We start from the raw sequence: 26,857 nt of genomic DNA on the forward strand, positions 1-26,857 counted from the left end.
CCTGTTTTTATCACACTTGACACGCGCATTCTGACCCTTGATGTTGCCTTGGTGTTATTGTATTATCGAATTGGACTTAATACCATACGGGCCGATGCTCATACTGCGTACTGCGAGTGCTGCATCGCGCAGTGCGAAATTAAACAAACTGTTAGGCAAGGCGCAAATTGAGACGCATATAGCGCGAGTAACTTGGCGCGATATAGCGCTTGTTTTTGTGGCTAATGAAAACAGATAGAAGGGCGCAATTGGCCAGATGACGCGAGATGGTGGAGCGCTCGTGAGATTTCTCGTGCTGGTCATGCCGGTTGTGGTAGTTGTGTTGGTGAACAATCATATAGCGCCGTGGGTTTGACACTGTATGGCTGTACTGGTCGGGTGATTGTGTTAGTAAATATATATATCGCGCAACTCTGTGTTAATCAGTCATTGTATGCGAGTGGCATGTTATTTACACCAAACTGCGACTCAATATGCGCTCCACCACGCTACGTTTGTGGCACGTATGAGTCGTGTTGGTAGTCTCGCGTTCGTTTACGAGCGCTATACGCTTCTCAATTTGCGCCTAGCCTTACGCTGTTGTGTTGTGTGCGCTGTGTGGGGGACTTTTCCAACATCTGACACTTTGCATTCCGGGACGTGGACGCGTTCTGGGTCTTAGTGTTAGGCTAGGCGCAAATTGAGAAGCGTATAGCGCTCGTAAGCTAACACGAGACGACAAACACGACTCATATGTACCACAAACGAAGCGTGGCGGTGCGCATATTGAGTCGCAGTTTGGTGTAAATGCCGTGCCACTCGCATATAATGTCTTATTCACACAGAGTTTCGCGATATATTCATTTACTAATACAACCAACCGACCGGCACAACCATACAGCCAGACTCACGACGCTATATGATTGTTCACCAACACAACCACCATAGCTGGCACGATAAGCACGAGAAACTGTGGTTCAACCACAGCGTCACGCGAGTCGTGCCTCACGAGCGCTGCACCATCTCGCGTCTCCTCGCCAATTTGCGCCGTTCTATATGTTTTCATTAGCCACAAAAACAGGCGCTATATCGCGCTAAGCTACTCGCGCTATACGCGTCTCAATTTGCGCCTGGCCTTATTGTCGACGGGGCAGTGTTATACACATTGCGTACTGCGGGTGCTGGTGTGCGGGTGTTGTGCACTTGAGACTTGTCATTCCAGGACATGGAATAGTTTCACACACACGTACGATTGCATACTACCAGGCGCAAAGCGGTTTCATGAAAAAAGAGAGAAGCCGCCAGCGCGGGCAGCACTAAGCTACCACGGTGGGACTTCTCTCTAACGGGACACGACGCACCCGCCCATCACATAGCGCATCGCAAGGGCAAGACTGCACAAGCTACTGTGCCGCGCCGATGCTGATGGGGCATTGTTACACGTACTGCGTGTTGGCTTGCGCAGTGAAAAATTAAACAAACTGTTGTGTGCTGTATGCTGGGGGGACTTGGACGCTTTCTGGGACTTGGTGTTATTGCCTACGGGGCACACACTGCCTACTGCAGATGCTGGCTCGTGCAGAGCTGTTGTGTGCAGTGTTGTGCACTTGAGACTTGTTGTTCCGGGACATGGAATGATTTCACACACACGCACGATTGCATATTACCAGGCGCAAAGTGATTTAATGAAAAAAGAGAGAAGTCACCACACACGGGCAGCACTAGGCTACCACAGTGGGACTTCTCTCTTACTACGCACCACACACCAAGCCCCTACAGCGCGTAGCACATAGCGCATCACAACACAACACAACACAACACACGCGCCGCAGCATGTTCGCCCAACGGGCATCACCACCCATCGAACAAAAACAAGGGAGGTATTTTTAGTAAAAAAAATAACAAGGTAGGTATTTTTTTTTACTGAGAAATATTTGTAATCTGCCTCAACTACAGCAACGGGTCATTTGACCTGTGCAAACATTCATATGATATGAGAAAGGTTTGTATGTGTGGTTGTGATAGAAAACTATTGTATTACAAATTGGTGCTAATGACAAATTACGTTGGATTTACAACCAAATGGCGCAGCGAGTAAAATGAGGATGTTTTGTTTTTTTGGTATGAAATTCGTTCAAATTTTCTAGACAAATCAGAATTTATCTTCAAATTTCCCGGTTTCATGTATTCTTTCCACGCTGAAAAGGTTAGAAAATCATCATTTTATAATGTGCTATGTATATTACGAGGAATGGCTTGTTATAAGTATTGTAACTTTAATTTTGACGTAGGACTACGTCTCTCATTTCTATACCGGGGTGTAAAATCAAAGTTTCGAAAACGAAATGGTATGATAAATGCTTCATTCGAAAGATAAAAAGTCTACGCGTTATATACTTGTTATTTTTTGATCCAAAAACTTGTTTCAACAGTCTTAAAATTGCTTTCAAAACAGGCTATTGAAATCACCAATCGGTATATAAGCGAGCGCCGCTCGGAAATCCACTCATTTATAATTAAACAGTGATTGGAGCATGTTGTCGCTGTTGTGGTGAAGCTCTTCGTTTATCATGAAAGCGCGGATGAACGGTGTCACCATGAGCCAAGAGCCGAGAAAATTCCAGAAAGATCAAATCGCTGCTGAAAAATAATCTGCCAGTTTCCCTGGGAATTGAAAAATACATTCATGTGAAAGTGTTTATTTTAATGTTTTCTATCAATGTAACACTGCGACCAAATATTTTTCAATGAAGTGCTATTAACAGGTGGTTATCGAGTTAGCATTAACCACTGGTAGGCTTCGAGTATTGAGGAAAATCTGGAAAAATCTAATCGATGCTGAAAAATAATCTGCCAGTTCCCTGGGAATTGAAGAATACATTCATGCGAAAGAGTTTATTTTAATGTTTTCTAACCATATAACACAGCGACCAAATACATTTGATTTTGTAATTTTTCAATCAAGTGTATTTAGCAGGAAAGCTTCTGAAGATTGTTCTTCCCCATCAGTAGGATATTTTCGTATCCAATATTGTATGCGCGCGCAGCGGAAAATGTTTCGCATCGCGAAAATTATATAATTTTCAGTCAATTATTGCTCAGTCGCCGAAAGTTTCAAACTCAGAGAGTTCATTCCCCTCTAGTTTGCCTTCCAAATTGCCATCTTAAACCACACCTTCTCTCGATTCAATCACGCACAAAAAGCATACTTAAGCGATATTCTGGTGGTGAAACGCATTCATTTTTCGTGAGGACATCGACAAGGCAACATCGTAATTAAACAAGCTGAGCGTGCTGGACGAGCTGGACGGCGAGGGATCAAGAGATTCGTTACCTGACCTGACCTGACTTGAAACGCATACAGTTTGTTTGGAACTGTGGGGGAGCGCAGAAAAGCCGATCCATCAGAAGAAGTGAAGACGACCGAGAGAGTATCAGCACCGAAAAACGGTTCCGTTTGAGACATCGAAGCTGCCGCCACACACACATATATATACGTGCGGAACTTCTTTCGTTTAAATGCCATCCAGCATCGAGAAGATTCCGGAAGAATATTATCGTTGCTGAAAAACAAACTGCCAGTTCCCCTAGGAATTGAAAAATACATTCATGCGAAAGAGTTTTTTTAATGTTTTCTAACATATAACGCTGCGACCAAATACATTTGGTTTTGAGATTTTTCAATCAAATGCAATTAATTAGCAGGAAAGCTTCTGAAGATTATTCTCCCCCATCAGTAGAATATTTTCGTATCGAATACAAGATGCGCGCGCAATGGAAAATGTTTCGCCACGCGAAAATCATATAATTTTCAATCAATTATTGCTCAGTTGCCGAAAGTTGCAAACTCAAAGAACCACACCTTCTTTCGATTCAGTCACGAACAAAAAGCATACTCAAGCGATATTCTGGTGGTGAAACGCATTCATTTTTCGTGAGGACATCGACAAGACAACATCGTTACTGAACGAGCTGGATGGTGAGGGATCAAGGGATTCATTACCTGGCCTGACCTAACCTAAAACGCATTCAGTTTGTTTGGGACTGTGACAGAGCGCAGAAAAGCCGATCCATCAGAAAGAGAAGAGAAGACGACCGAGAGAATATCAGCATCGAAAATTGGTTCCGCTTGAGACATCGGAGCAACCGCCACACACACATACACGCGCGAAATTCTTTACGTTTGCTGGTTATCGAGAAGAATCCGGAAAGAAGTGATCGTTGCTGCAAAATAATCTGCCAGTTCCCTTTGGAATTGAAAATTACATTCAAGCGAAAGAGTTTATTTTAACGTCTTCTATCCATATTATACTGCGACCAAATACATTTGGTTCTGTGATTTTTCAATCAAGTGCAATTAGCAGGAAAGCTTCAGAAGATTATTCTTCCCCATCAGTAGGATATTTTCGTATCCATTATTGGATGCATAAAACCTTGTACCTCCAAACAAATGATCTCTAAATCAACGATAGTCCTACGTCACCATTGCAGTTATACCATAGATATAACCCACTTCCTGTTTTTATTTATCATTTTCGTTTGGAAATTTATCAACGTTATCAACGTTTGGAAACCGGATGACTATGCGAGTATTGAAATTTCTGCCGTAGCAATTGTACTGATATCGGGCTGTAAATTTAAAATGCTTGAAATCAACATTATTAAACTGCAATATTTTGCCGAATATTTTGAATTTTATGAATCAATTTTATAGTTCCTTCATCCACAACTTGTAAACAGACCAATCTGTCAAAGATAGATTCGGACGAATTGTGTAGCGGTGTATCGAATGTAATCAAGTGTTGAATCAACGAATGACAAAAATCCTTTGACTCGTGCCACTCGCGTTGGAAGGTAATCCATAACGAATGGATTACCTTCCAACGCAAATATTCGACGCTGGACATTGGAGGTTCGTAGCTTGTCCATCGACTACACAATGCGTCGAACCATCGAGCGTCCAACATTCGGGGTTGTTCGTAGCATCGTATAGCGCCGGCATAAGCTTTAGATGCTTTTAGTTTGTAAAATAATTAATAACTGTTACAAGTGGTCTTAAAAGAGAGTGTTATTCTGAAAACCATACCGAGAATGGTAGCAAAGTATTGTCATGATTCGATGCGTCGAATGTGAATAAAACCAGAAAAATCTGGGATTGGTTCGATGCAAGTGGCAAGGGTAAACTGTTCAATCAAATGAATAAAGTAGCTGTCGGCAAAGCTATTAAAAAAGCTTTTGTTAGGATATATAAAACTGCACTAGAAGAGTGGGATGGCGTTTTTGAGCTACATGTAAGTTTATTGAGAAACCGTTTCATTACAAGCCGTATTTTTAATTCGTATGCATATTCAACAGTGACCAATGCATTCACCATCAAGAGCAGATACTAAAATCTATTCTGCAGAAATTGAGCAGTTTCACTCCCCAGTTAAGTAGTTGTCCTACGTACGACAAATGCCACCAAGAGTTCATAACCGTCAACAACATTTCCGAGATGGAGCCAGAGTTATTGATTGATGGCCACCAGCTGTCAAATAATGATAACATTTCCGAGATGGATACAATCGAACAGAAACCCGAAACGCTAATCAATAGACAAAATGGAAAACTCTTATATCAGAAAAATAGACGAAGAAGAAAACAACACCTTAATAATTCCGGCTGCAAGAAAAGGTAGTTTGGATGCTACGCAAAAGAAACGAACGGAGGTTCGATGAAATATCACATACGGTTACACACAGGTGAGAACATGATGTTTTTCATTTTGTAAACATTGACAGATAATCTATTTCAGGAAAAAAAATCATTAAAATTTGAAAAACGTTGAAATTTAAAATACGAAATCTAATTGCAATTATTCGAGTAGATTAAAACGAGGTCTATTCAATAATTCATTCAGATTTCATCCACATTTTCTGAAGACATTTAACGCTCTACAACCTAACCCCGCCTTTAAACGGGCTTCACGGATTTTTCTTTCAAATCATTCAGACATTATTTTCAATGTTCACCCTCACTAGAAGTTTTTAGAATACTTTCATCTATCACACATACAATTTTTTGCATGAAAAGGCAACAGTATGCGTTGTTTGTTACCGCTACCAGATTGAATGATAATATAGTTCCAATCTTGGTTTCAAAAATGATATTTTACGTAGATATTTTATGATATATATAAAGTAAAAGTTTCAAAGATAAACATCCAATAGTTTAGGTATCAAGAAACCATAGTACTCGTCATAATCTATATCCCTTTATGGTCAAGCGAGGTGTCGTCAGTGCACTCTGTGGTCATTATTTGTTGGTTGTTAATGCTTCTTGCGCATTGACAATTCGCTAAAACTTTGTGATGGCCAATTTTAACTTTACACAGAAACAGGTAAGCGATCTACTCCTATGTTTTATATAGAACTAGCTGACCCGGCAAACTTCGTCCCGCCCAAAATCTATTTTTCGTTATCACATCCACGTTTTCTTACTAAGCGCTGTTCATGGGTCCAATCGCAGAATTATTCATTGATTGATCTTTTAATCTAACCTTTTACTATAAAATTCCTAGTACTTCTACCAAAACTCGACATTATAATATCAGATAGAATTATTTATTGCACCCTTAAACCTCCATATGCCTGGTTTCATTTGTTTGATTAATTCTCGAGTAATGCAGAAATTTGTACTTCATTTGTATGTCAGCCTCCCTAAGAGAGGGGGAGAGGTATCTAACCACCATAGAAACATTTTATTAATTTGGTTTAATTTGCTTGATTAATTCTCGAGTAATGCAAAAATTTGTGTTTCATTTGTATGGTAGCCCCCCTGAGAGAGGGAGGAGAGGTATCTAACCACCATAGAATCATTTATTGCACCCCAAAACCTCCACACGGCAAACTTAGTTTCATTTGTTTGATTAATTCTCGAGAAATTTGGAAATTTGTGTTTCATTTGTATGGCAGCCCCCCCTTAGAGAGGGGGGAGGGGTCTGAAACTGTCCGAATACCTTCCCCGGCTCCAAAAACCCCTACATACCAATTTTCATGTCGATCGGTTCAGTAGTTTCCGAGTCTATAAGAATCAGACAGACAGACATCACTCCATTTTTATATATATAGATAAGCTGTTTCATAGGATTTCTTTATTGTTGCTACTGCTTCTGTTGTTATTGTTGCACATGCTTTTGCTAGGTGTACCACTCAGCATTGTGTTATTACCGCTGCCTCCAACAATGAATTCTCTAAAGTATAAAATATAGTATTATCCTGGTTCATAGATCCGATTAGTAATGCTAAAAGTGAAATGCATTCGGAATATCATTTTATAATTTGAGTTCCACTATTTTCCAACAATTATCTGCGCTGTGTAGCCACAATCTTCACACTCAGTTTCTCATAGCTCTCTTCAATAAATTGATTCGAGCAAACACTATATTTTTTGGTCTGGACACATTCGGGGTTGTTCGTAGTTCGGACACATTCGGGGTTGTAGGTATCAGGCAAAATACCAAAACAAACAACCCCTGCTCTACAAACCGTATTTCCCTTCATATTAAAGTGACGACGATGCTGGTGTACATATATATACACACCTATACACATATATATACACCTTGATCACAACCAATTTCGGCATAGAAATCTCAAACAAGTATTACTAATAAAAATGACGCAAGTAATGCTACGTTGAGAAGGCAAAAGTTCCACTGGAACGTTAGAGCCATCCAAGAAGAAGAAGAAGAAGACATTCAAAATGCTTGGTATTCCCCAAATAATTTTTCTGGCGCACAAACTTATCGCCTGCTTCGCCATAATGTCAGTTTAATGCATTGATGATGCATTCTCAAAGGCACCAACGAAGCTCTTATGATGACGGAAAACAAACGATGTTAACAGCTTGGAAAAAAACTGAACTATGCCACACAGCTTGTACACTGCTGTAACACCCATCGATGCGAATTCGTTGATGAGTTTGTCAAGAGCGACCGCCTTCACCACCAGCGGGGGGATCTTGATTTTGGTTGCTGCCTGGGTAACGGCGTTTACATTTTCGACAGACGCGACGAAATCGCCTACTTCGCTATTGTTCGATGCGGTGTCACACTCGCGAAGGTTCGGTTCAGTGTGAGCGCTTTTCACTGCACCAACATCGCGTGCATCATTAGATGACGCTTGCGTCGAAATTTTATTGCCCCTGGCAATGCGTTCGTTTTTTGCAGGGCTCGAGCCTGCCTTCCTCTTCTTCTCGCTCATCACACATTACGCGAAGCGTCCAATTTATAACGCGGAAAGAAAAACACACGATACGAATAACGCCAAAAACGAACAGAAAAACCAAACGACGATATCTAAGTTGGATTACCACTGGTGGGGTCCAATCTTAGATCGAAGCGCAGCGAAAGCAAAGTGAACTGCATTGCTCAACAGTCCGATGCCGAATGAAAGTTTGGCAGACTTTTTTTTTTTTTTTTGGCAGACTTATCTCACTTCTTAACTAGGCGAACCTAGCCAGAATTTTCACCTGCTCCCGGGCTTCTGAATGCCAAAGGGGGACTAGGCTCTGCGGAATGCACGTATCTGCATGCTCGTGCTGTTTCAGTCCTGACCGAGAAATTGTCGGACAATCGCGCAGGTGCTAAGGATGACCGACTTTTGGATGCCGGCCAATTCCTTCTCCATATTCAACACCTTTAGCGCTTCCAGAAGTGTCTTCGGGACAATTCCAGTTCCAGAGAGAACGACTGGAACAATTCTTGGGACCTCCCTTAGCCCCCACAGTTCCTTGAGCTCCACGGCCAATGGTCGGTACTTGCAGATTTTGCGACCGTGGGTCTCCTCCAGATTCTGGTTCAGTGGAATAGCGACATCGATGATGGTGACTTTGCGGTCGCTCTTGTCGTAAACCATTATATCTGGCCGGTTGTGGTGGATCGAGAGGTCGGTCAGAACAGTGCGATCCCAGTACAGCTTGAAACGGTCATTTTCCAGGACAGGTGCAGGCAGGTACCGGTAGTTTGGTACGTTGTCTTCCAGTAGAGCACATTGGAGCGCCAGTTGTCGATGAACAATACGGGCCACGTTGTTGTGGCGCTCGGTGTAGGCTGCGTTGGCCAAAACGGGACAGCCTCCCATAATGTGCTCTATGTTTTCACCTGGTTGATGGCACATCCGGCAAATGTCATCAACGTCTTGATGCCAGACGTACCGCCTGCAGTTTCTCGTCGGCATTATCCTGTCCTGGATGGCTATCATGTCGGCTTCTACTACTGAAGAGAGTTCACCACGCGTTAGCCACAGATTAGATGCGGCCTTGTCGACGTGTGGCCGGTCCAGTTGATGGGGGTGGGCACCATGCACTGCCTTCTGCTTCCAAGCTGCAATCTTCTCCTCCACTGTCTGCAGATTGCAGTTGAGTTGGTACTCCGCTTGCGCCAAGTGCAGAGCGCTGTATCCTCTGTCGGCGGCGCAGACAGCCCGGTATAGCGCGTTTTGGTTGGCGCGTTCTGCGAAGTACTCGCGCAGTTGTCGTACCTGGGCAACACACAGTGCAGAAATGTCGACGATTCCAAGTCCCCCTTCTTTGCGTGGTAGTGAAACTCTCTCCAGTGCCGATTGAGGATGGTGCATTCCGGCCTCTTTGAATGCTTTCCTCATCCTCCTCTCAAGGTCCTCTAGGTCAGTTTTGCTCCATTTGACTACACCAAAACTGAAGGTCAGCAGGGGAACCGCGAATGTGTTGATCGCGCGTACCTTGTTCCCCGCGTTGAGGAAAGTCCTCAGGACACAGTTCACTCGACTCAAGAACTTGTCTCGCAGCTCCGTCTTGATGTCGGAGTGGCGAATCCCGGTGAGCTGTCGGAATCCAAGATATTTATAGGATTCGCCACGAACCATGTCTCTTATAAACTCGCCGTCATAGACCTCGTAGCCTCCGGATTCGGTAAGTTGTCCTTTCAGCAAGTGGACACAGCGACACTTGTCGAGGCCGAACTCCATACAGATGTCCCTGCTTATGTCTTCGACAACCCGGATAGCTACACCTAGACGCTGACGTGAATCAGCGTAGACCTTGAGATCGTCCATGTAAAAGGTATGGGTCACTTCTTCGTGGGCGCCGTCGCCATACCTTATTTTATAGCCATGACCGTTTCTATTGAGCGTCCTACTGAGGGGGTTCAGTGCCAGACAAAACCAAAGCGGGCTGAAAGAGTCGCCTTGGAATATCCCCCTCTTTATCTGCAGCGTTCTAGACTGCAACACATTTTCCCCATCACTAAGGTGCAGAGACGTGCTCCACTGCCTCATCGCATGCTGCAGGAACCTAACGACGACGGGATCAATTTTGTAGAGCTCCAATACCCGGACGAGAAACGAGTGAGGTATGGAGTCATAAGCCTTCCTGTAATCGATATAGGCCATGCTTAGGTTCCGCTGATTATAAACCGCCTGGCCGACTATGGTTGCGTCGATGATGGCCTGGTCTTTGCAGCCATGCGTATTTTTTCTGCATCCTTTCTGCTCTTCTGCGATGATATGGTGTTGTTCGCAGTGGGCAGAAACTTTGGCGGTTATGATGCTGCTTAATATCATGTACAGACTCGATAGGCACGTTATCGGTCTGTACTTTGATGGGTTCAATGTGTTGCTGTCTTTCGGGAGGAGGAAGGTGACGCCACGGGTGGCGAATTCAGGGAGGTTGTGTGGGTCACGTAGCACCTTGTTGAAGCACTCAGCTATCTTTTGATGTGCGACGGTCAGCTTCTTGTGCCAGAAGTTCTGAACACCATCGGGGCCCGGTGCTGCCCAGTTCCTCAGGTACCGCGAGGCTTCGCGGACATCGTTCTCTTCGACGATGATAGCTGGCATCTCTCCAATTTCACCACAACTCTCCTCCTCCCGTCTTAACCACATTTGCCCGTCGCGATGTTGTACTGGGGTCTCCCAAATACCAGCCCAGAAGTTCGTCACATCGCTAATATCTGGCAAACCTTCGCGGTAGTCGGGCTTCTCGTCGCTAATGTGGTCGTAGAACGCTTTTTCGTTATCTCTGAACATCCGATTTTGTTCCTGGCGCTTTGCAGAGTCAGAGTAACGTTTCAGCCGTTTAGTTAGGACGCTCAATTGCTGTACCAGTGTGTCGAGTTTTTCCGTCAGATGGTGAGCTCCCAGCTGGCGAAGTTCAGTAGGCCGCACGATCACAGCAACTTGGCGACATAATTTCACCGATCTGCTGCCTCTTTTGTACGCCATCAGTCTTCCAATTGCGGCGCGCTTGTTTAGGATCCGTTGCTCCAATCTCCTTCGCCATGGAGGCTCACGCCTTTCACGGAGATGTTGGAGCAGTCCGCCTCTTGGCCTAATACGGTATCCTAAACTTTTGGCGGTCGCCACAGCAGCACAGTAAACTTTCAGTTGCAGCTCCTCCATGTTCTCAGCATCAACCAAGTGCAGCGGAAGAACGTGCTCGTTCATGAGCTTTACTGCACTTGTCAGCCTGCGGGAATGCTGCAACTTCGGGATTCTGGGGCGCGACAATGGGTCTGTGTCGCGGAACTGTGAGATCGCCTCGTCGTAGTGGAAGACCAGATCGCGTAGTAGTTGTTGATCTGGCTGTGGGTCTTCCGGCTCAGGGGGTTGTAGTACTGTGGCCTCCACTGGTGCTGATTCGCGTGCCCCACTCGCGAATGAATTGCTCAGCCGTACTGAACTTCGTCTCGACACATCGCTTGCTCTGTTGTTCCTGGAGCTTATTTCTCTCTGCACCTGCTGCTTGATCTCGTCGATTTGCGTTTGGGAGAGCATGTTGTTGCGTACTATCGCTCTACGCCTCGCGTTCATCGCGTTCTGATCAAGCCTCCCGACGAACTCTGGATACGCTTCCTCGAACATTGTTAGTATTCGAGGGCGACCGCTCATGTCCGTCTCCAAAGCAGTGCAGATGTAATAGGCGCGGATCACGAATTCATTCATTTCGTGTGTCCACATGATCCGGCGCCTAGTGGTACCCACAAGTGTGGACGACTGTCGTCTGACAGTCGCAACACGTCTCGTAGGCGCAGCGTTTCTTGGGTGATGTCGATGGCTGCTGTTTCCGTGTCGCAGTAGCTCTTCGGGTTGAACCCGGCTGGTGGCCCGCTCTTGCACATCGCCCTCCAGCCGCTGGCCGCTCGCTCTTACGCCCGTTCCAGGACCAGCTCCAGTTCGGGGACCCTCCTCGGGTGATCGCATTCTAATTACTCTTCGTGAACGTAGCTCCATTTTCTGGGTGTATCTCCTTTGCCCGGGAGACAGCGGGTTGGCAAGGCCTCCATGACCCGGGAGGCCTTCCCCGGGAGAGATATAGCGCTCTGACTCGCTCGCACCCCCTCACTTAGCCACTTTCGACACCCGTTCTCGGAGCCAAGACCAGGTGTGTGTTTCCAGTTCACGCCCGATCTAAAAATGTCGTCATATGATCTTCGTCGAGGCGTGAGATAGGAACATTTGAGACCAACAGGCAGGCTCCTACCCTATGTTGATCCCCATTTGAGAACCGAATTTTTTTTTTTTTTTCTTTTTTTTTTTTTTTTTGGCAGACTTATCTCACTTCTTAACTAGGCGAACCTAGCCAGAATTTTCACCTGCCCCCGGGCTTCTGAATGCCAAAGGGGGACTAGGCTCTGCGGAATGCACGTATCTGCATGCTCGTGCTGTTTCAGTCCTGACCGAGAAATTGTCGGACAATCGCGCAGGTGCTAAGGATGACCGACTTTTGGATGCCGGCCAATTCCTTCTCCATATTCAACACCTTTAGCGCTTCCAGAAGTGTCTTCGGGACAATTCCAGTTCCAGAGAGAACGACTGGAACAATTCTTGGGACCTCCCTTAGCCCCCACAGTTCCTTGAGCTCCACGGCCAATGGTCGGTACTTGCAGATTTTGCGACCGTGGGTCTCCTCCAGATTCTGGTTCAGTGGAATAGCGACATCGATGATGGTGACTTTGCGGTCGCTCTTGTCGTAAACCATTATATCTGGCCGGTTGTGGTGGATCGAGAGGTCGGTCAGAACAGTGCGATCCCAGTACAGCTTGAAACGGTCATTCTCCAGGACAGGTGCAGGCAGGTACCGGTAGTTTGGTACGTTGTCTTCCAGTAGAGCACATTGGAGCGCCAGTTGTCGATGAACAATACGGGCCACGTTGTTGTGGCGCTCGGTGTAGGCTGCGTTGGCCAAAACGGGACAGCCTCCCATAATGTGCTCTATGTTTTCACCTGGTTGATGGCACATCCGGCAAATGTCATCAACGTCTTGATGCCAGACGTACCGCCTGCAGTTTCTCGTCGGCATTATCCTGTCCTGGATGGCTATCATGTCGGCTTCTACTACTGAAGAGAGTTCACCACGCGTTAGCCACAGATTAGATGCGGCCTTGTCGACGTGTGGCCGATCCAGTTGATGGGGGTGGGCACCATGCACTGCCTTCTGCTTCCAAGCTGCAATCTTCTCCTCCACTGTCTGCAGATTGCAGTTGAGTTGGTACTCCGCTTGCGCCAAGTGCAGAGCGCTGTATCCTCTGTCGGCGGCGCAGACAGCCCGGTATAGCGCGTTTTGGTTGGCGCGTTCTGCGAAGTACTCGCGCAGTTGTCGTACCTGGGCAACACACAGTGCAGATATGTCGACTATTCCAAGTCCCCCTTCTTTGCGTGGCAGTGAAACTCTCTCCAGTGCCGATTGAGGATGGTGCATTCCGGCCTCTTTGAATGCTTTCCTCATCCTCCTCTCAAGGTCCTCTAGGTCAGTTTTGCTCCATTTGACTACACCAAAACTGAAGGTCAGCAGGGGAACCGCGAATGTGTTGATCGCGCGTACCTTGTTCCCCGCGTTGAGGAAAGTCCTCAGGACACAGTTCACTCGACTCAAGAACTTGTCTCGCAGCTCCGTCTTGATGTCGGAGTGGCGAATCCCGGTGAGCTGTCGGAATCCAAGATATTTATAGGATTCGCCACGAACCATGTCTCTTATAAACTCGCCGTCATAGACCTCGTAGCCTCCGGATTCGGTAAGTTGTCCTTTCAGCAAGTGGACACAGCGACACTTGTCGAGGCCGAACTCCATACAGATGTCCCTGCTTATGTCTTCGACAACCCGGATAGCTACACCTAGACGCTGACGTGAATCAGCGTAGACCTTGAGATCGTCCATGTAAAAGGTATGGGTCACTTCTTCGTGGGCGCCGTCGCCATACCTTATTTTATAGCCATGACCGTTTCTATTGAGCGTCCTACTGAGGGGGTTCAGTGCCAGACAAAACCAAAGCGGGCTGGAAGAGTCGCCTTGGAATATCCCCCTCTTTATCTGCAGCGTTCTAGACTGCAACACATTTTCCCCATCACTGAGGTGCAGAGACGTACTCCACTGCCTCATCGCATGCTGCAGGAACCTAACGACGACGGGATCAATTTTGTAGAGCTCCAATACCCGAACGAGAAACGAGTGAGGTATGGAGTCATAAGCCTTCCTGTAATCGATGTAGGCCATACTTAGGTTCCGCTGGTTATATACCGCCTGGCCGACTATGACTGCGTCGATGATGGCCTGGTCTTTGCAGCCATGCGTATTTTTCCTGCATCCTTTCTGCTCTTCTGCGATGATGTGATGCTGTTCGCAGTGAGCAGAAACTTTGGCGGTAATTATGCTGCTCAGTATTTTGTACAGACTCGATAGGCACGTTATCGGTCTGTACTTTGATGGGTTCAATGTGTTGCTGTCTTTCGGGAGGAGGAAGGTGACGCCACGGGTGGCGAATTGAGGAAGGTTGTGTGGGTCACGTAGCACCTTGTTGAAGCACTCAGCTATCTTTGGATGTGCGACGGTCAGCTTCTTGTGCCAAAAGTTCTGGACACCATCGGGGCCCGGTGCTGCCCAGTTCCTCAGGTACCGCGAGGCTTCGCGGACATCGTTCTCTCCGACGATGATAGCTGGCATCTCTCCAATTTCACCACAACTCTCCTCCTCCCGTCTTAACCACATTTGCCCGTCGCGATGTTCTACTGGGGTCTCCCAAATACCAGCCCAGAAGTTCGTCACATCGCTAATATCTGGCAAACCTTCGCGGTAGTCGGGCTTCTCGTCGCTAATGTGGTCGTAGAACGCTTTCTCGTTATCTCTGAACATCCGATTTTGTTCCTGGCGCTTTGCAGAGTCAGAGTAACGTTTCAGCCGTTTTGTAAGGACGCTCAATTGCTGTACCAGTGTGTCGAGTTTTTCCGTCAGCTGGTGAGCTCCCAGCTGGCGAAGTTCAGTAGGCCGCACGATCACAGCAACTTGGCGACATAATTTCACCGATCTGCTGCCTCTTTTGTACGCCATCAGTCTTCCAATTGCGGCGCGCTTGGTTAGGATCCGTTGCTCCAATCTCCTTCGCCATGGAGGCTCACGCCTTTCACGGAGATGTTGGAGCAGTCCGCCTCTTGGCCTAATACGGTATCCTAAATTTTTGGCGGTCGCCACAGCAGCACAGTAAACTTTCAGTTGCAGCTCCTCCATGTTCTCAGCATCAACCAAGTGCAGCGGAAGAACGTACTCGTTCATGAGCTTTACTGCACTTGTCAGCCTGCGGGAATGCTGCAACTTCGGGATCCTGGGGCGCGACAAAGGGTCCGTGTCGCGGAACTGTGAGATCGCCTCGTCGTAATGGAAGACCAGATCGCGTAGTAGTTGTTGATCTGGCTGTGGATCTTCCGGCTCAGAGGGTTGTTGTACTGTGGCCTCCACTGGTGCTGATTCGCGTGCCCCACTCGCGAATGAATTGCTCAGCCGTACTGAACTTCGTCTCGACACATCGCTTGCTCTGCTTGTTCTGGAGCTTAGTTCTCTCTGCACCTGCTGCTTGATCTCGTCGACTTGCGTTTGGGAGAGCATATTGTTGCGTACAATCGCTCTACGCCTCGCGTTCATCGCGTTTTGGTCAAGCCTCCCGACGAACTCTGGATACGCTTCCTCGAACATTGCGAGTATTCGAGGGCGACCGCTCATGTCCGTCTCCAAAGCAGTGCAGATGTAATAGGCGCGGATCACGAATTCGTTCATTTCGTGTGTCCACATGATCCGTCGCCTAGTAGTACCCACAAGTGTGGACGACTGTCGTCTGACAGTCGCAACACGCCTCGTAGGCGCAGCGTTTCGTTGGTGATGTCGATGACTGCTGTTTCCGTGTGGCGGTAGCTCTTCGAGTTGAACCCGGCTGGTGGCCCGCTCTTGCACATCGCCCTCCAGCCGCTGGCCGCTCGCTCTTACGCCCGTTCCAGGACCAGCTCCAGTTCGGGGACCCTCCTCGGGTGATCGCATTCGTAGTATTCGTCTTGACCTTAGCTCCATTGTCTGGGTGTATCTCCTTTGCCCGGGAGACAGCGGGTTGGCAAGGCCTCCATGACCCGGGAGGCCTTCCCCGGGAGAGATATAGCGCTCTGACTCGCTCGCACCCCCTCACTTAGCCACTTTCGACACCCGTTCTCGGAGCCAAGACCAGGTGTGTGTTTCCAGTTCACGCCCGATCTAAAAATATCGTCATATGATCTTCGTGGAGGCGTGAGATAGGAACATTTGAGACCAACAGGTAGGCTCCTACCCTAGTGTTGATCCCCATTTGAGAACCAAATGGGGATCAACACTAGGGTTTTTTTGGCAGACTTATCTCACTTCTTAACTAGGCGAACCTAGCCAGAATTTTCACCTGCCCCCGGGCTTCTGAATGCCAAAGGGGGACTAGGTTCTGCGGAATGCACGTATCTGCATGCTCGTGCTGTTTCAGTCCTGACCGAGAAATTGTCGGACAATCGCGCAGGTGCTAAGGATGACCGACTTTTGGATGCCGGCCAATTCCTTCTCCATGTTCAACACCTTTAGCGCTTCCAGAAGTGTCTTCGGGACAATTCCAGTTCCAGAGAGAACGACTGGAACAATTCTTGGGACCTCCCTTAGCCCCCACAGTTCCTTGAGCTCCACGGCCAATGGTCGGTACTTGCAGATTTTGCGACCGTGGGTCTCCTCCAGATTCTGGTTCAGTGGAATAGCGACATCGATGATGGTGACTTTGCGGTCGCTCTTGTCGTAAACCATTATATCTGGGCGGTTGTGGTGGATCGAGAGGTCGGTCAGAACAGTGCGATCCCAGTACAGCTTGAAACGGTCATTTTCCAGGACAGGTGCAGGCAGGTACCGGTAGTTTGGTACGTTGTCTTCCAGTAGAGCACATTGGAGCGCCAGTTGTCGATGAACAATACGGGCCACGTTGTTGTGGCGCTCGGTGTAGGCTGCGTTGGCCAAAACGGGACAGCCTCCCATAATGTGCTCTATGTTTTCACCAGGTTGATGGCACTTCCGGCAAATGTCATCAACGTCTTGATGCCAGACGTACCGCCTGCAGTTTCTCGTCGGCATTATTCTGTCCTGGATGGCTATCATGTCGGCTTCTACTACTGAAGAGAGTTCACCACGCGTTAGCCACAGATTAGATGCGACCTTGTCGACGTGTGGCCGGTCCAGTTGATGGGGGTGGGCACCATGCACTGCCTTCTGCTTCCAAGCTGCAATCTTCTCCTCCACTGTCTGCAGATTGCAGTTGAGTTGGTACTCCGCTTGCGCCAAGTGCAGAGCGCTGTATCCTCTGTCGGCGGCGCAGACAGCCCGGTATAGCGCGTTTTGGTTGGCGCGTTCTGCGAAGTACTCGCGCAGTTGTCGTACCTGGGCAACACACAGTGCAGATATGTCGACTATTCCAAGTCCCCCTTCTTTGCGTGGCAGTGAAACTCTCTCCAGTGCCGATTGAGGATGGTGCATTCCGGCCTCTTTGAATGCTTTCCTCATCCTCCTCTCAAGGTCCTCTAGGTCAGTTTTGCTCCATTTGACTACACCAAAACTGAAGGTCAGCAGGGGAACCGCGAATGTGTTGATCGCGCGTACCTTGTTCCCCGCGTTGAGGAAAGTCCTCAGGACACAGTTCACTCGACTCAAGAACTTGTCTCGCAGCTCCGTCTTGATGTCGGAGTGGCGAATCCCGGTGAGCTGTCGGAATCCAAGATATTTATAGGATTCGCCACGAACCATGTCTCTTATGAACTCGCCGTCATAGACCTCGTAACCTCCGGATTCGGTAAGCTGTCCTTTCAGCAGATGGACACAGCGGCACTTGTCGAGGCCGAACTCCATGCAGATGTCCCTGCTTATGTCTTCGACAACCCGGATAGCTACACCTAGACGCTGACGTGAATCAGCGTAGACCTTGAGATCATCCATGTAGAAGGTATGGGTCACTTCTTCGTGGGCGCCGTCGCCATACCTTATTTTATAGCCATGACCGTTTCTATTGAGCGTCCTACTGAGGGGGTTCAGTGCCAGACAAAACCAAAGCGGGCTGAAAGAGTCGCCTTGGAATATCCCCCTCTTTATCTGCAGCGTTCTAGACTGCAACACATTTTCCCCATCACTGAGGTGCAGAGACGTACTCCACTGCCTCATCGCATGCTGCAGGAACCTAACGACGACGGGATCAATTTTGTAGAGCTCCAATACCCGGACGAGAAACGAGTGAGGTATGGAGTCATAAGCCTTCCTGTAATCGATGTAGGCCATACTTAGTTTCCGCTGGTTATATACCGCCTGGCCGACTATGGCTGCGTCGATGATGGCCTGGTCTTTGCAGCCATGCGTATTTTTCCTGCATCCTTTCTGCTCTTCTGCGATGATGTGATGCTGTTCGCAGTGAGCAGAAACTTTGGCGGTAATTATGCTGCTCAGTATTTTGTACAGACTCGATAGGCACGTTATCGGTCTGTACTTTGATGGGTTCAATGTGTTGCTGTCTTTCGGGAGGAGGAAGGTGACGCCACGGGTGGCGAATTCAGGAAGGTTATGTGGGTCACGTAGCACCTTGTTGAAGCACTCAGCTATCTTTGGATGTGCGACGGCCAGCTTCTTGTGCCAAAAGTTCTGGACACCATCGGGGCCCGGTGCTGCCCAGTTCCTCAGGTACCGCGAGGCTTCGCGGACATCGTTCTCTCCGACGATGATAGCTGGCATCTCTCCAATTTCACCACAACTCTCCTCCTCCCGTCTTAACCACATTTGCCCTTCGCGATGTTGTACTGGGGTTTCCCAAATACCAGCCCAGAAGTTCGTCACATCGCTAATATCTGGCAAACCTTCGCGGTAGTCGGGCTTCTCGTCGCTAATGTGGTCGTAGAACGCTTTTTCGTTATCTCTGAACATCCGATTTTGTTCCTGGCGCTTTGCAGAGTCAGAGTAACGTCTCAGCTGTTTAGTTAGGACGCTCAATTGCTGTACCAGTGTGTCGAGTTTTTCCGTCAGCTGGTGAGCTCCCAGCTGGCGAAGTTCAGTAGGCCGCACGATCACAGCAACTTGGCGACATAATTTCACCGATCTGCTGCCTCTTTTGTACGCCATCAGTCTTCCAATTGCGGCGCGCTTGTTTAGGATCCGTTGCTCCAATCTCCTTCGCCATGGAGGCTCACGCCTTTCACGGAGATGTTGGAGCAGTCCGCCTCTTGGCCTAATACGGTATCCTAAACTTTTGGCGGTCGCCACAGCAGCACAGTAAACTTTCAGTTGCAGCTCCTCCATGTTCTCAGCATCAACCAAGTGCAGCGGAAGAACGTGCTCGTTCATGAGCTTTACTGCACTTGTCAGCCTGCGGGAATGCTGCAACTTCGGGATCCTGGGGCGCGACAAAGGGTCCGTGTCGCGGAACTGTGAGATCGCCTCGTTGTAATGGAAGACCAGATCGCGTAGTAGTTGTTGATCTGGCTGTGGATCTTCCGGCTCAGGGGGTTGTTGTACTGTGGCCTCCACTGGTACTGATTCGCGTGCCCCACTCGCGAATGAATTGCTCAGCCGTACTGAACTTCGTCTCGACACATCGCTTGCTCTGCTTGTTCTGGAGCTTAGTTCTCTCTGCACCTGCTGCTTGATCTCGTCGACTTGCGTTTGGGAGAGCATATTGTTGCGTACAATCGCTCTACGCCTCGCGTTCATCGCGTTTTGGTCAAGCCTCCCGACGAACTCTGGATACGCTTCCTCGAACATTGCGAGTATTCGAGGGCGACCGCTCATGTCCGTCTCCAAAGCAGTGCAGATGTAATAGGCGCGGATCACGAATTCATTCATTTCGTGTGTCCACATGATCCGTCGCCTAGTAGTACCCACAAGTGTGGACGACTGTCGTCTGACAGTCGCAACACGCCTCGTAGGCGCAGCGTTTCGTTGGTGATGTCGATGGCTGCTGTTTCCGTGTGGCGGTAGCTCTTCGGGTTGAACCCGGCTGGTGGCCCGCTCTTGCACATCGCCCTCCAGCCGCTGGCCGCTCGCTCTTACGCCCGTTCCAGGACCAGCTCCAGTTCGGGGACCCTCCTCGGGCGATCGCATTCTGAGTATTCTTCGTGAACGTAGCTCCATTTTCTGGGTGTATCTCCTTTGCCCGGGAGACAGTGGGTTGGCAAGGCCTCCATGACCCGGGAGGCCTTCCCCGGGAGAGATATAGCGCTCTGACTCGCTCGCACCCCCTCACTTAGCCACTTTCGACACCCGTTCTCGGAGCCAAGACCAGGTGTGTGTTTCCAGTTCACGCCCGATCTAAAAATGTCGTCATATGATCTTCGTGGAGGCGTGAGATAGGAACATTTGAGACCAACAGGTAGGCTCCTACCCTAGTGTCATATTTTCTTCAATAGAAATTAACGAATCAATGGATTCTGTAGAATGACTTTGCATCCCCATTCATCCCCATTTTTTTTTTTTTTTTTTCGTTACATTTCAAGTGACCAACCATTGTTTTGCATCTTTGTTTCATGAAAGTTTGCCTCAGCGAGATCCACTGTTTATACTCTAGGCAAGTATTCCCCTTCATTCTTCTACTTTTCCTTTGTTCACGGAGACTTTAAATCCTACGATTTCCCCTCCGTTGGTCGTCGATAAGTTGCTCGTTATTGACAACTCTGTTCGGGAAAGCACACAAATGGACAGAATAAATGTATGGGAAAATAGAAACGCTTAAAGTTTTCATGAATTCTAACCATTTACAAACCAGGGGATTCTTATGTATAGCATATTAAACAAATCTTACGGAATTTCCGATTCGTTTAGTATGTAAATCGCCAAAATCAGTTTGCGACAAAAATAGTTATTAACGTTAACTTTGTTTCATAAAAACGTGACCTGTTTTCTGATTTGACACCCTTAATGAAAGACGTAGTTCTACGTCAAAAAGTCCTGCGGTATTTCCACGAGGTGTCGTTGTAAGCGCGTAGTTCTAGTTGTATTCATTGTATCGAGTCATCCGCGTTGACGGAATTGAGTTTGACATTTCAAATTAGGGGGTGAAACGTAAACAAACGCAGTGAGAAAAACTATAATTTTTGTTCAAAGTTATCTTGAGATTCTATAGCTTTCTGCAAAAATGGTGAGTAAGAAAATATCATATACCATATGCATAATCTTTTTTCACCATTCGTGCAAATCGTACTTGTATTGTTCGTCCATAAATAATATTCAAAAACTAGTATGATTTGCGAATTAGAATTTCATCTCTCGTTTCGAATTCAAATTATGAATGAAAATCGATGTTTCGAGGTTTCTTCCTGAATCTGTGGTAAAAATCTTTAGTTACTTTAGTGCGATTTGAACAAAAAATAGTTCCGGAATATTTCTAATGCAATGAAAAGCTAATGAAAACCTTTAATATTTCTTTCTTAAACAGGCATCCAATGCGATAAACTCTTCGATGATGACGGTAAATTTGCAGCTTGCCGATTTTTTTCAATACGTCGGAGGAGGAAGCAGGTTGATAGTCGAAGGTGAACGGGTGTTTCAAGCTAACCACTTGCTTCTTGTCGGAGTTCAAACCGTGCACGAGGACGGCTTTACCATATTTGCGACTTGTTTGAAGTCATCATCACCTAGAGCTGATCCACACAAAATTTCCATCCGCACCAGACCTTCCTTTGAAAAGTGGTCTTTTCAGTGTTCGTGCAAAGCTGGAATGGGAAAATGCAAACACATAATGGCCGTTTTAAAACATCTTCTAATGGGTTTTTTGTGATTTTCTTGAATACAAATGGCAAAAATCAATTTTTCTATTTTTAGGTTCCCTTCAGTTCCATTGCTTACAGTAACAGATTTGCAACAAAAGTGGGGTAAAATTGCAGAAAAAGTTGCTGACGATATGTACAAGACAACACCATTGACCGCATTCTGCAAAAAAATGACGAATACAAAAGATACGACTGAAGCTGCCTCGCCGGCGGGTTTGACTCACGATGAGGGTACCAACATTCTTCAGCTTTTCGTGAAAGGTTTGCTTCCAATTTATTGATCGATTTTTTAAAATAAAATTTTAATTATTAATTATTAGGATTCCCTGAAAGCGGTCTGGCATACGAAAAGAAAGGACGAGAAATGAAAAATATTGACAAAAATGATGAATCTGATGTTCTAAATACACTTCTCGATATAGATGTGCAAAGTCATTCTACAGAATCCATTGATTCGTTAATTTCTATTGAAGAAAATATGACTTGCAGTCTACTTAAATCCTTCCTGAGAAGATCGTTTCATCCTGATAACTTCACGATGATCGATCGTGAAATAATGGAATTTATAGGTCCGTTAGAAAAGGATCTGCAACTTCATTTCGAAATTAATGTGAAAGTATCGGAATACGAGTCTTTGAAAATATGTACAAGAACTATAGAACAAAGAGTATCATCGCAATGGAAAAAAGAACGAAGCCGGCGCATCACTTCATCCAGTGCATACTCTGTGTATACATACTACACAAATCAACCCGACAAGAACAAAAATTGGAAAAGTAAAATCCTGAGTATGGTGACACCGAAACATCTTTCAACACCAGCAATCGTACATGGGATCCGATGCGAATCAAAAGCCATAGCAGCATATGAGCGAGACTACAGAAAAAACGTTTGGAGTTGTGGTTTCGTAATACCCCCACATATTTCATGGCTAGGATGTTCTCCTGACGGAATTGTTATAAACGAAGGGAGAATAATAGAAATTAAGTGTCCAAAAGAAGGGGAAAAATCATTGTGTGATTTAATTGATTTTCTTCCCTATTTTACAAGATTAAATGTTTTGAAAAAAAATCATCAATATTACGCACAGTTGCAACTAACTATGTTCATAACAAAATGTAGAGTAGCAGAATGAATATCCTTGGCCATTCCGTGTACGACATCCAGGAACTATACAAACCACTTTACTAGAATGCGGTGTTATAGATTGAATCCCGATATTTTCATCACAAGGCTCGTTGCAAGGTTCACTTTGCTTCCACTCGGCCATTTTCTCCACGAAGCACTGCACTGCAAATGAATTGTATCGTAATGTTTTTCGCTTTATTATTAAAGACAATGAATTGACAGAACTGTTTAATATAACAGCACTTCATTTCTTTTCAAGTTTCATTCATAATTTTATTAAAGAAATTACCCTAAAATCTCAGTCCTCCAGATGCGCCTATTTTTTCTGCCTCCTACAAACGCTGAATGAGGCCAGAATATTCGTTATTCACCGTAATATGCTGTTTGAAAGCTGTTTAAAGATTCCTAAAACCAGCAGACAACACAATCAAAGAATTACAATGAGTAATCACTGTATCAAATTTGTATATTTTCGATGGCGGTTTGTTTATGTTTTGCCCCCTAATGAGAAGCCAACACCTGCCAACACCAGGAGGCACTACCGTCGCACTGTCAACGCGAATACTATAGCTTGTTGGAAAGGTATTGCGCGCTATAATATAGTCTATGACAGTGTTTTGTTTGGTTAAGTCGTTCGTGAGTTCTAGTGTCGCAAATATGGAGCAAAATAAAGAGAAAATCCGACATATTTTATAGTATAAAATTTGTGCAGTTTATGGACCCGATACAGTTTCCATTTCCACCGCACAACGATGGTTTCAACGTTTTCGTTCTGGTGTGGAGGTCGTCGAAGATGCGCCACGCTCCGGAAGGCCTGTCGTCGAAAATTGCGACAAAATCGCTGAATTAGCCGAGAAAGACCGGCATAGTAGCAGCCGTAGCATCGGCCAAGAGCTGGGGATAAGTCATCAAACCGTTATTAACCATTTGAAGAAACTTGGATTCACAAAGAAGCTCGATGTATGGGTGCCACACACGTTGACGCAAAAAAAACATCTTTGACCGTATCGACGTATGTGAATCGCTGCTGAATCTCAACAAAATCGACCCGTTTCTGAAGCGGATGGTGGCTGGCGATGAAAAGTGGGTCACTTACGACAACGTGAAGCGCAAACGGTCGTGGTCGAAGCCCACTGAGGCGGCTCAGACGGTGGCCAAGCCCTCATTAACGGCCAGGAAGGTTCTGCTGTGTTTGGTGGGATTGTCAAGGAATAATCTATTAATGAGCTGCTTCCCTATGGCCAAACGCTCAATTCGGACCTGTACTGCCAACAACTGGACCGCTTGAAGGGAGCACTCATGAAGAAGAGGTCATCTTTGATAAACAGAGGCCGCATTGTCTTCCATCAGGACAACGCCAGGCCACTCACTTCTTTGGTGACGCGCCAGAAGCTCCGGGAGCTCGGATGAGAGGTTCTTTTGCATCCGCCGTATAGTCCGGACCTTGCACCAAGTGACTAGCACCTGGTTTTGTCCATGGCGAACGAGCTAGGTAGTCAGAAGTTAGCCACAAGAGGCCTGTGAAAATTGGCTATCCGAGTTTTTTTTGCCAATAAGGAAGCGAGCTTCTATAACAGGGGTATTATGAAGTTGGCATCTCGTTGGGAACAAGTCATCGAACAAAACGGCGCATATTTGACTTAAAACAGATGATTGTAACTAATTTTATGGACAAATGAAAATTCAAAAAAAAATACCGCAGGACTTTTTTGACAGCCTAATATTACACATATTTCAACCAAAAACATGAGAATTGAAAATTTTCGGAAAACTCTGAAAGAAAAAGAGAAAATTCGGAAAATTAAATTCTCATGTTCTACGCTCGATGAAACGCACTCCTTTATCTTCTTTTATCTGTAGCAATAAAAAAGTATCGCCGAATATGTGGATAAGAGCAGAACTCGAGGAAGGAATTGTCCGATTTAGGGCTGTCTTGCTTCTATCATATTTTCTGTATCAAACAATTATTCCATGTAACGGAGAAACATGTTATTTGCAAGTGATTGGAAAATCTTGAACGAGAATTGTGTCTGAAACTAATTTTATATTATAATGATGAGTTTTGTTAGAAATACTAAGAATTTTATAATAAAAGGGATCGATTAGAAGATCAATCAATGAACAGTTCTGCAATTGGACCCATGAACTTGCTCATAGTAAGAAAACATGAATGATAACAAAATAACAAAAAACAAATTTTGGGCGAGACGAAGTTTGCTGGGTCAGCTAATTATAAATATAAATCGAAAACGGTCGATTTTCCAGACTAACAAAATATTTGATCAAGTAATGTGGAATTGGGATGAGGAAATGATAAGAAAACTCAATTCCTTTCTAGGTGAATCGCATGTTCATGCTCATACCGGTAGTCTTCGGTACAACCGGTTCGTGTTCTATACCTTGTCCATCAGTACTGACAACCCCAACGCGTCGATACATTGATTTTCCTTGTAATGTGTGAATCTCTTTCTGTGCATTAATATCATACTTTGGTCCGAAATTCTGTTGCACAACAGTGATATGATTCAATAAAGTTCGAACTGCAAATGGCATGACTTCATTGGAATTCATCTGGCAAATAGTCTGCTGATTAACAATCGGCATTATCATCCTTCCTTGTTGCTGCTGTTGATGATCGCGCATCACGTTTCCGATTACTGCAGAATACCCTTCTCGATCTTGACAGGAAGATGCTTGACCAATACGGGACAGTATATTAGCAAATGTTACTAATTGTGGCTGTTGGAGTTGGGGTATTCCGCCACGGGGAATATTTCCCACTCCGCGATCATAGGTTCGGCACGAAGGCGGTGGTGTTATCAGTGTGCGTAGTTCTCCACTTTTTTCAATATATTTTCGCTGAATAATTCTACGAAAATTTGGATTTATGTTTCCGAACATTTTAGTCGTTTTTCCGCACTGACTTCTATAGTAAATAGAAATTATAAAACATATAACTATCAAAACAAAACGAAAACGAACGATAACTTACTTGTTGCGATTTTTCCATTTTCGCTGATTAAGTTTATCACCATGTTCGACTTGAGTTTCACTGTTAGGGAAACTTTCAGTTGCTTCCGGAAGATTTTGATTCACTCGCAGCAGCCTCCATTGCTGTGAAGGTGTGTGCTTGATACCTCGTTTCTGCTCCTCAGTTACAAATTTCTCTGGCTCATTGGAACAATTGATTCTAACAATTATATTTGGAACACTAATTACGTCTTCATTCGTTCTAATCGAGCTCCCTTGTCGTATTAGTGGTGGTGGCGTATCGCCCAAATCTTCAACGTCCAATCCATTTTCTCTATGAACACTCATTAAAGCATTATATACATCATCTCCGTCTTGAAGTAACTCGCTTTTCAAGTTTATTCTTTGCATTACAGGGCGTAAATCAATGTCGATTTTATCGGAAACGTATTTATCTAAAAAACACAAACAATGAACTTTAAGAAAATAGAATATTTCAACATACCTAGTATACTAGTATGAATGTCTGCGTCGGCTTGGAATTCACGTTTGATATTTTTCGATGAAATCAGAATCTCAAAATTTTCTATCAAGATTTGGTCGCCTTCATGCGTTAATCAATTTTTTTTCTTCTCTTCTCTTTGGCACAGACCAAGGCGGATAATAAGGTGGAACGTAATATCAGAATTGCTCGAATTGCTGTTCAG

The 26,857-nt window shown here is 45.9% G+C and overlaps 2 protein-coding genes across 4 annotated transcripts in view; one reads left to right on the plus strand and one right to left on the minus strand.

Moving 5' to 3' along the window:
* Window positions 1-4,764: 4,764 nt before the first annotated feature.
* The window catches only part of LOC129779821 (rho GTPase-activating protein 24), a 28,756-nt gene continuing 6,663 nt past the window's right edge, over window positions 4,765-26,857 (plus strand). Inside the window, exons 1-3 of the mRNA XM_055787531.1 lie at window positions 4,765-5,270; window positions 5,335-5,720; window positions 26,801-26,818. The gene's annotated coding sequence lies outside the window, so the exon portion shown is untranslated. The remainder of the gene's footprint in view (window positions 5,271-5,334; window positions 5,721-26,800; window positions 26,819-26,857) is intronic.
* On the minus strand, window positions 21,501-26,826 carry LOC129779823 (uncharacterized). Of its 3 annotated transcripts, none has more exons than XM_055787537.1 (4): window positions 26,656-26,826; window positions 26,173-26,605; window positions 25,544-26,106; window positions 21,501-21,995 (listed from the first exon to the last, which is right to left on the minus strand). In XM_055787537.1, exons 2-4 carry the CDS (start codon window positions 26,559-26,561, stop codon window positions 21,979-21,981), a joined length of 969 nt encoding a protein of 322 aa, XP_055643512.1. In that variant the 5' UTR covers window positions 26,562-26,605; window positions 26,656-26,826; the 3' UTR covers window positions 21,501-21,978. The 3 variants fall into 3 exon arrangements, with proteins under 3 accessions (XP_055643512.1, XP_055643515.1, XP_055643511.1); XM_055787540.1 differs by having other exon boundaries at window positions 21,502-21,995; window positions 25,580-26,106; window positions 26,656-26,824; XM_055787536.1 differs by lacking the exon at window positions 21,501-21,995 and having other exon boundaries at window positions 25,512-26,106; window positions 26,656-26,825.

Source organism: Toxorhynchites rutilus, chromosome 3 (assembly GCF_029784135.1).
Source record: "Toxorhynchites rutilus septentrionalis strain SRP chromosome 3, ASM2978413v1, whole genome shotgun sequence".
Taxonomy (NCBI): domain Eukaryota; kingdom Metazoa; phylum Arthropoda; class Insecta; order Diptera; family Culicidae; genus Toxorhynchites; species Toxorhynchites rutilus.

Excerpts from the sequence above, each read along its gene's own strand:
- LOC129779823 (XM_055787536.1), bottom strand. The coding sequence starts at position 26,561 with ATGCAAAGAATAAACTTGAAAAGCGAGTTACTTCAAGACGGAGATGAT. Across the intron at positions 26,107-26,172 it reads AAATGGAAAAATCGCAACAA|AAGTCAGTGCGGAAAAACGA; the intron begins GTAAGTTATCGT and ends TATTTACTATAG.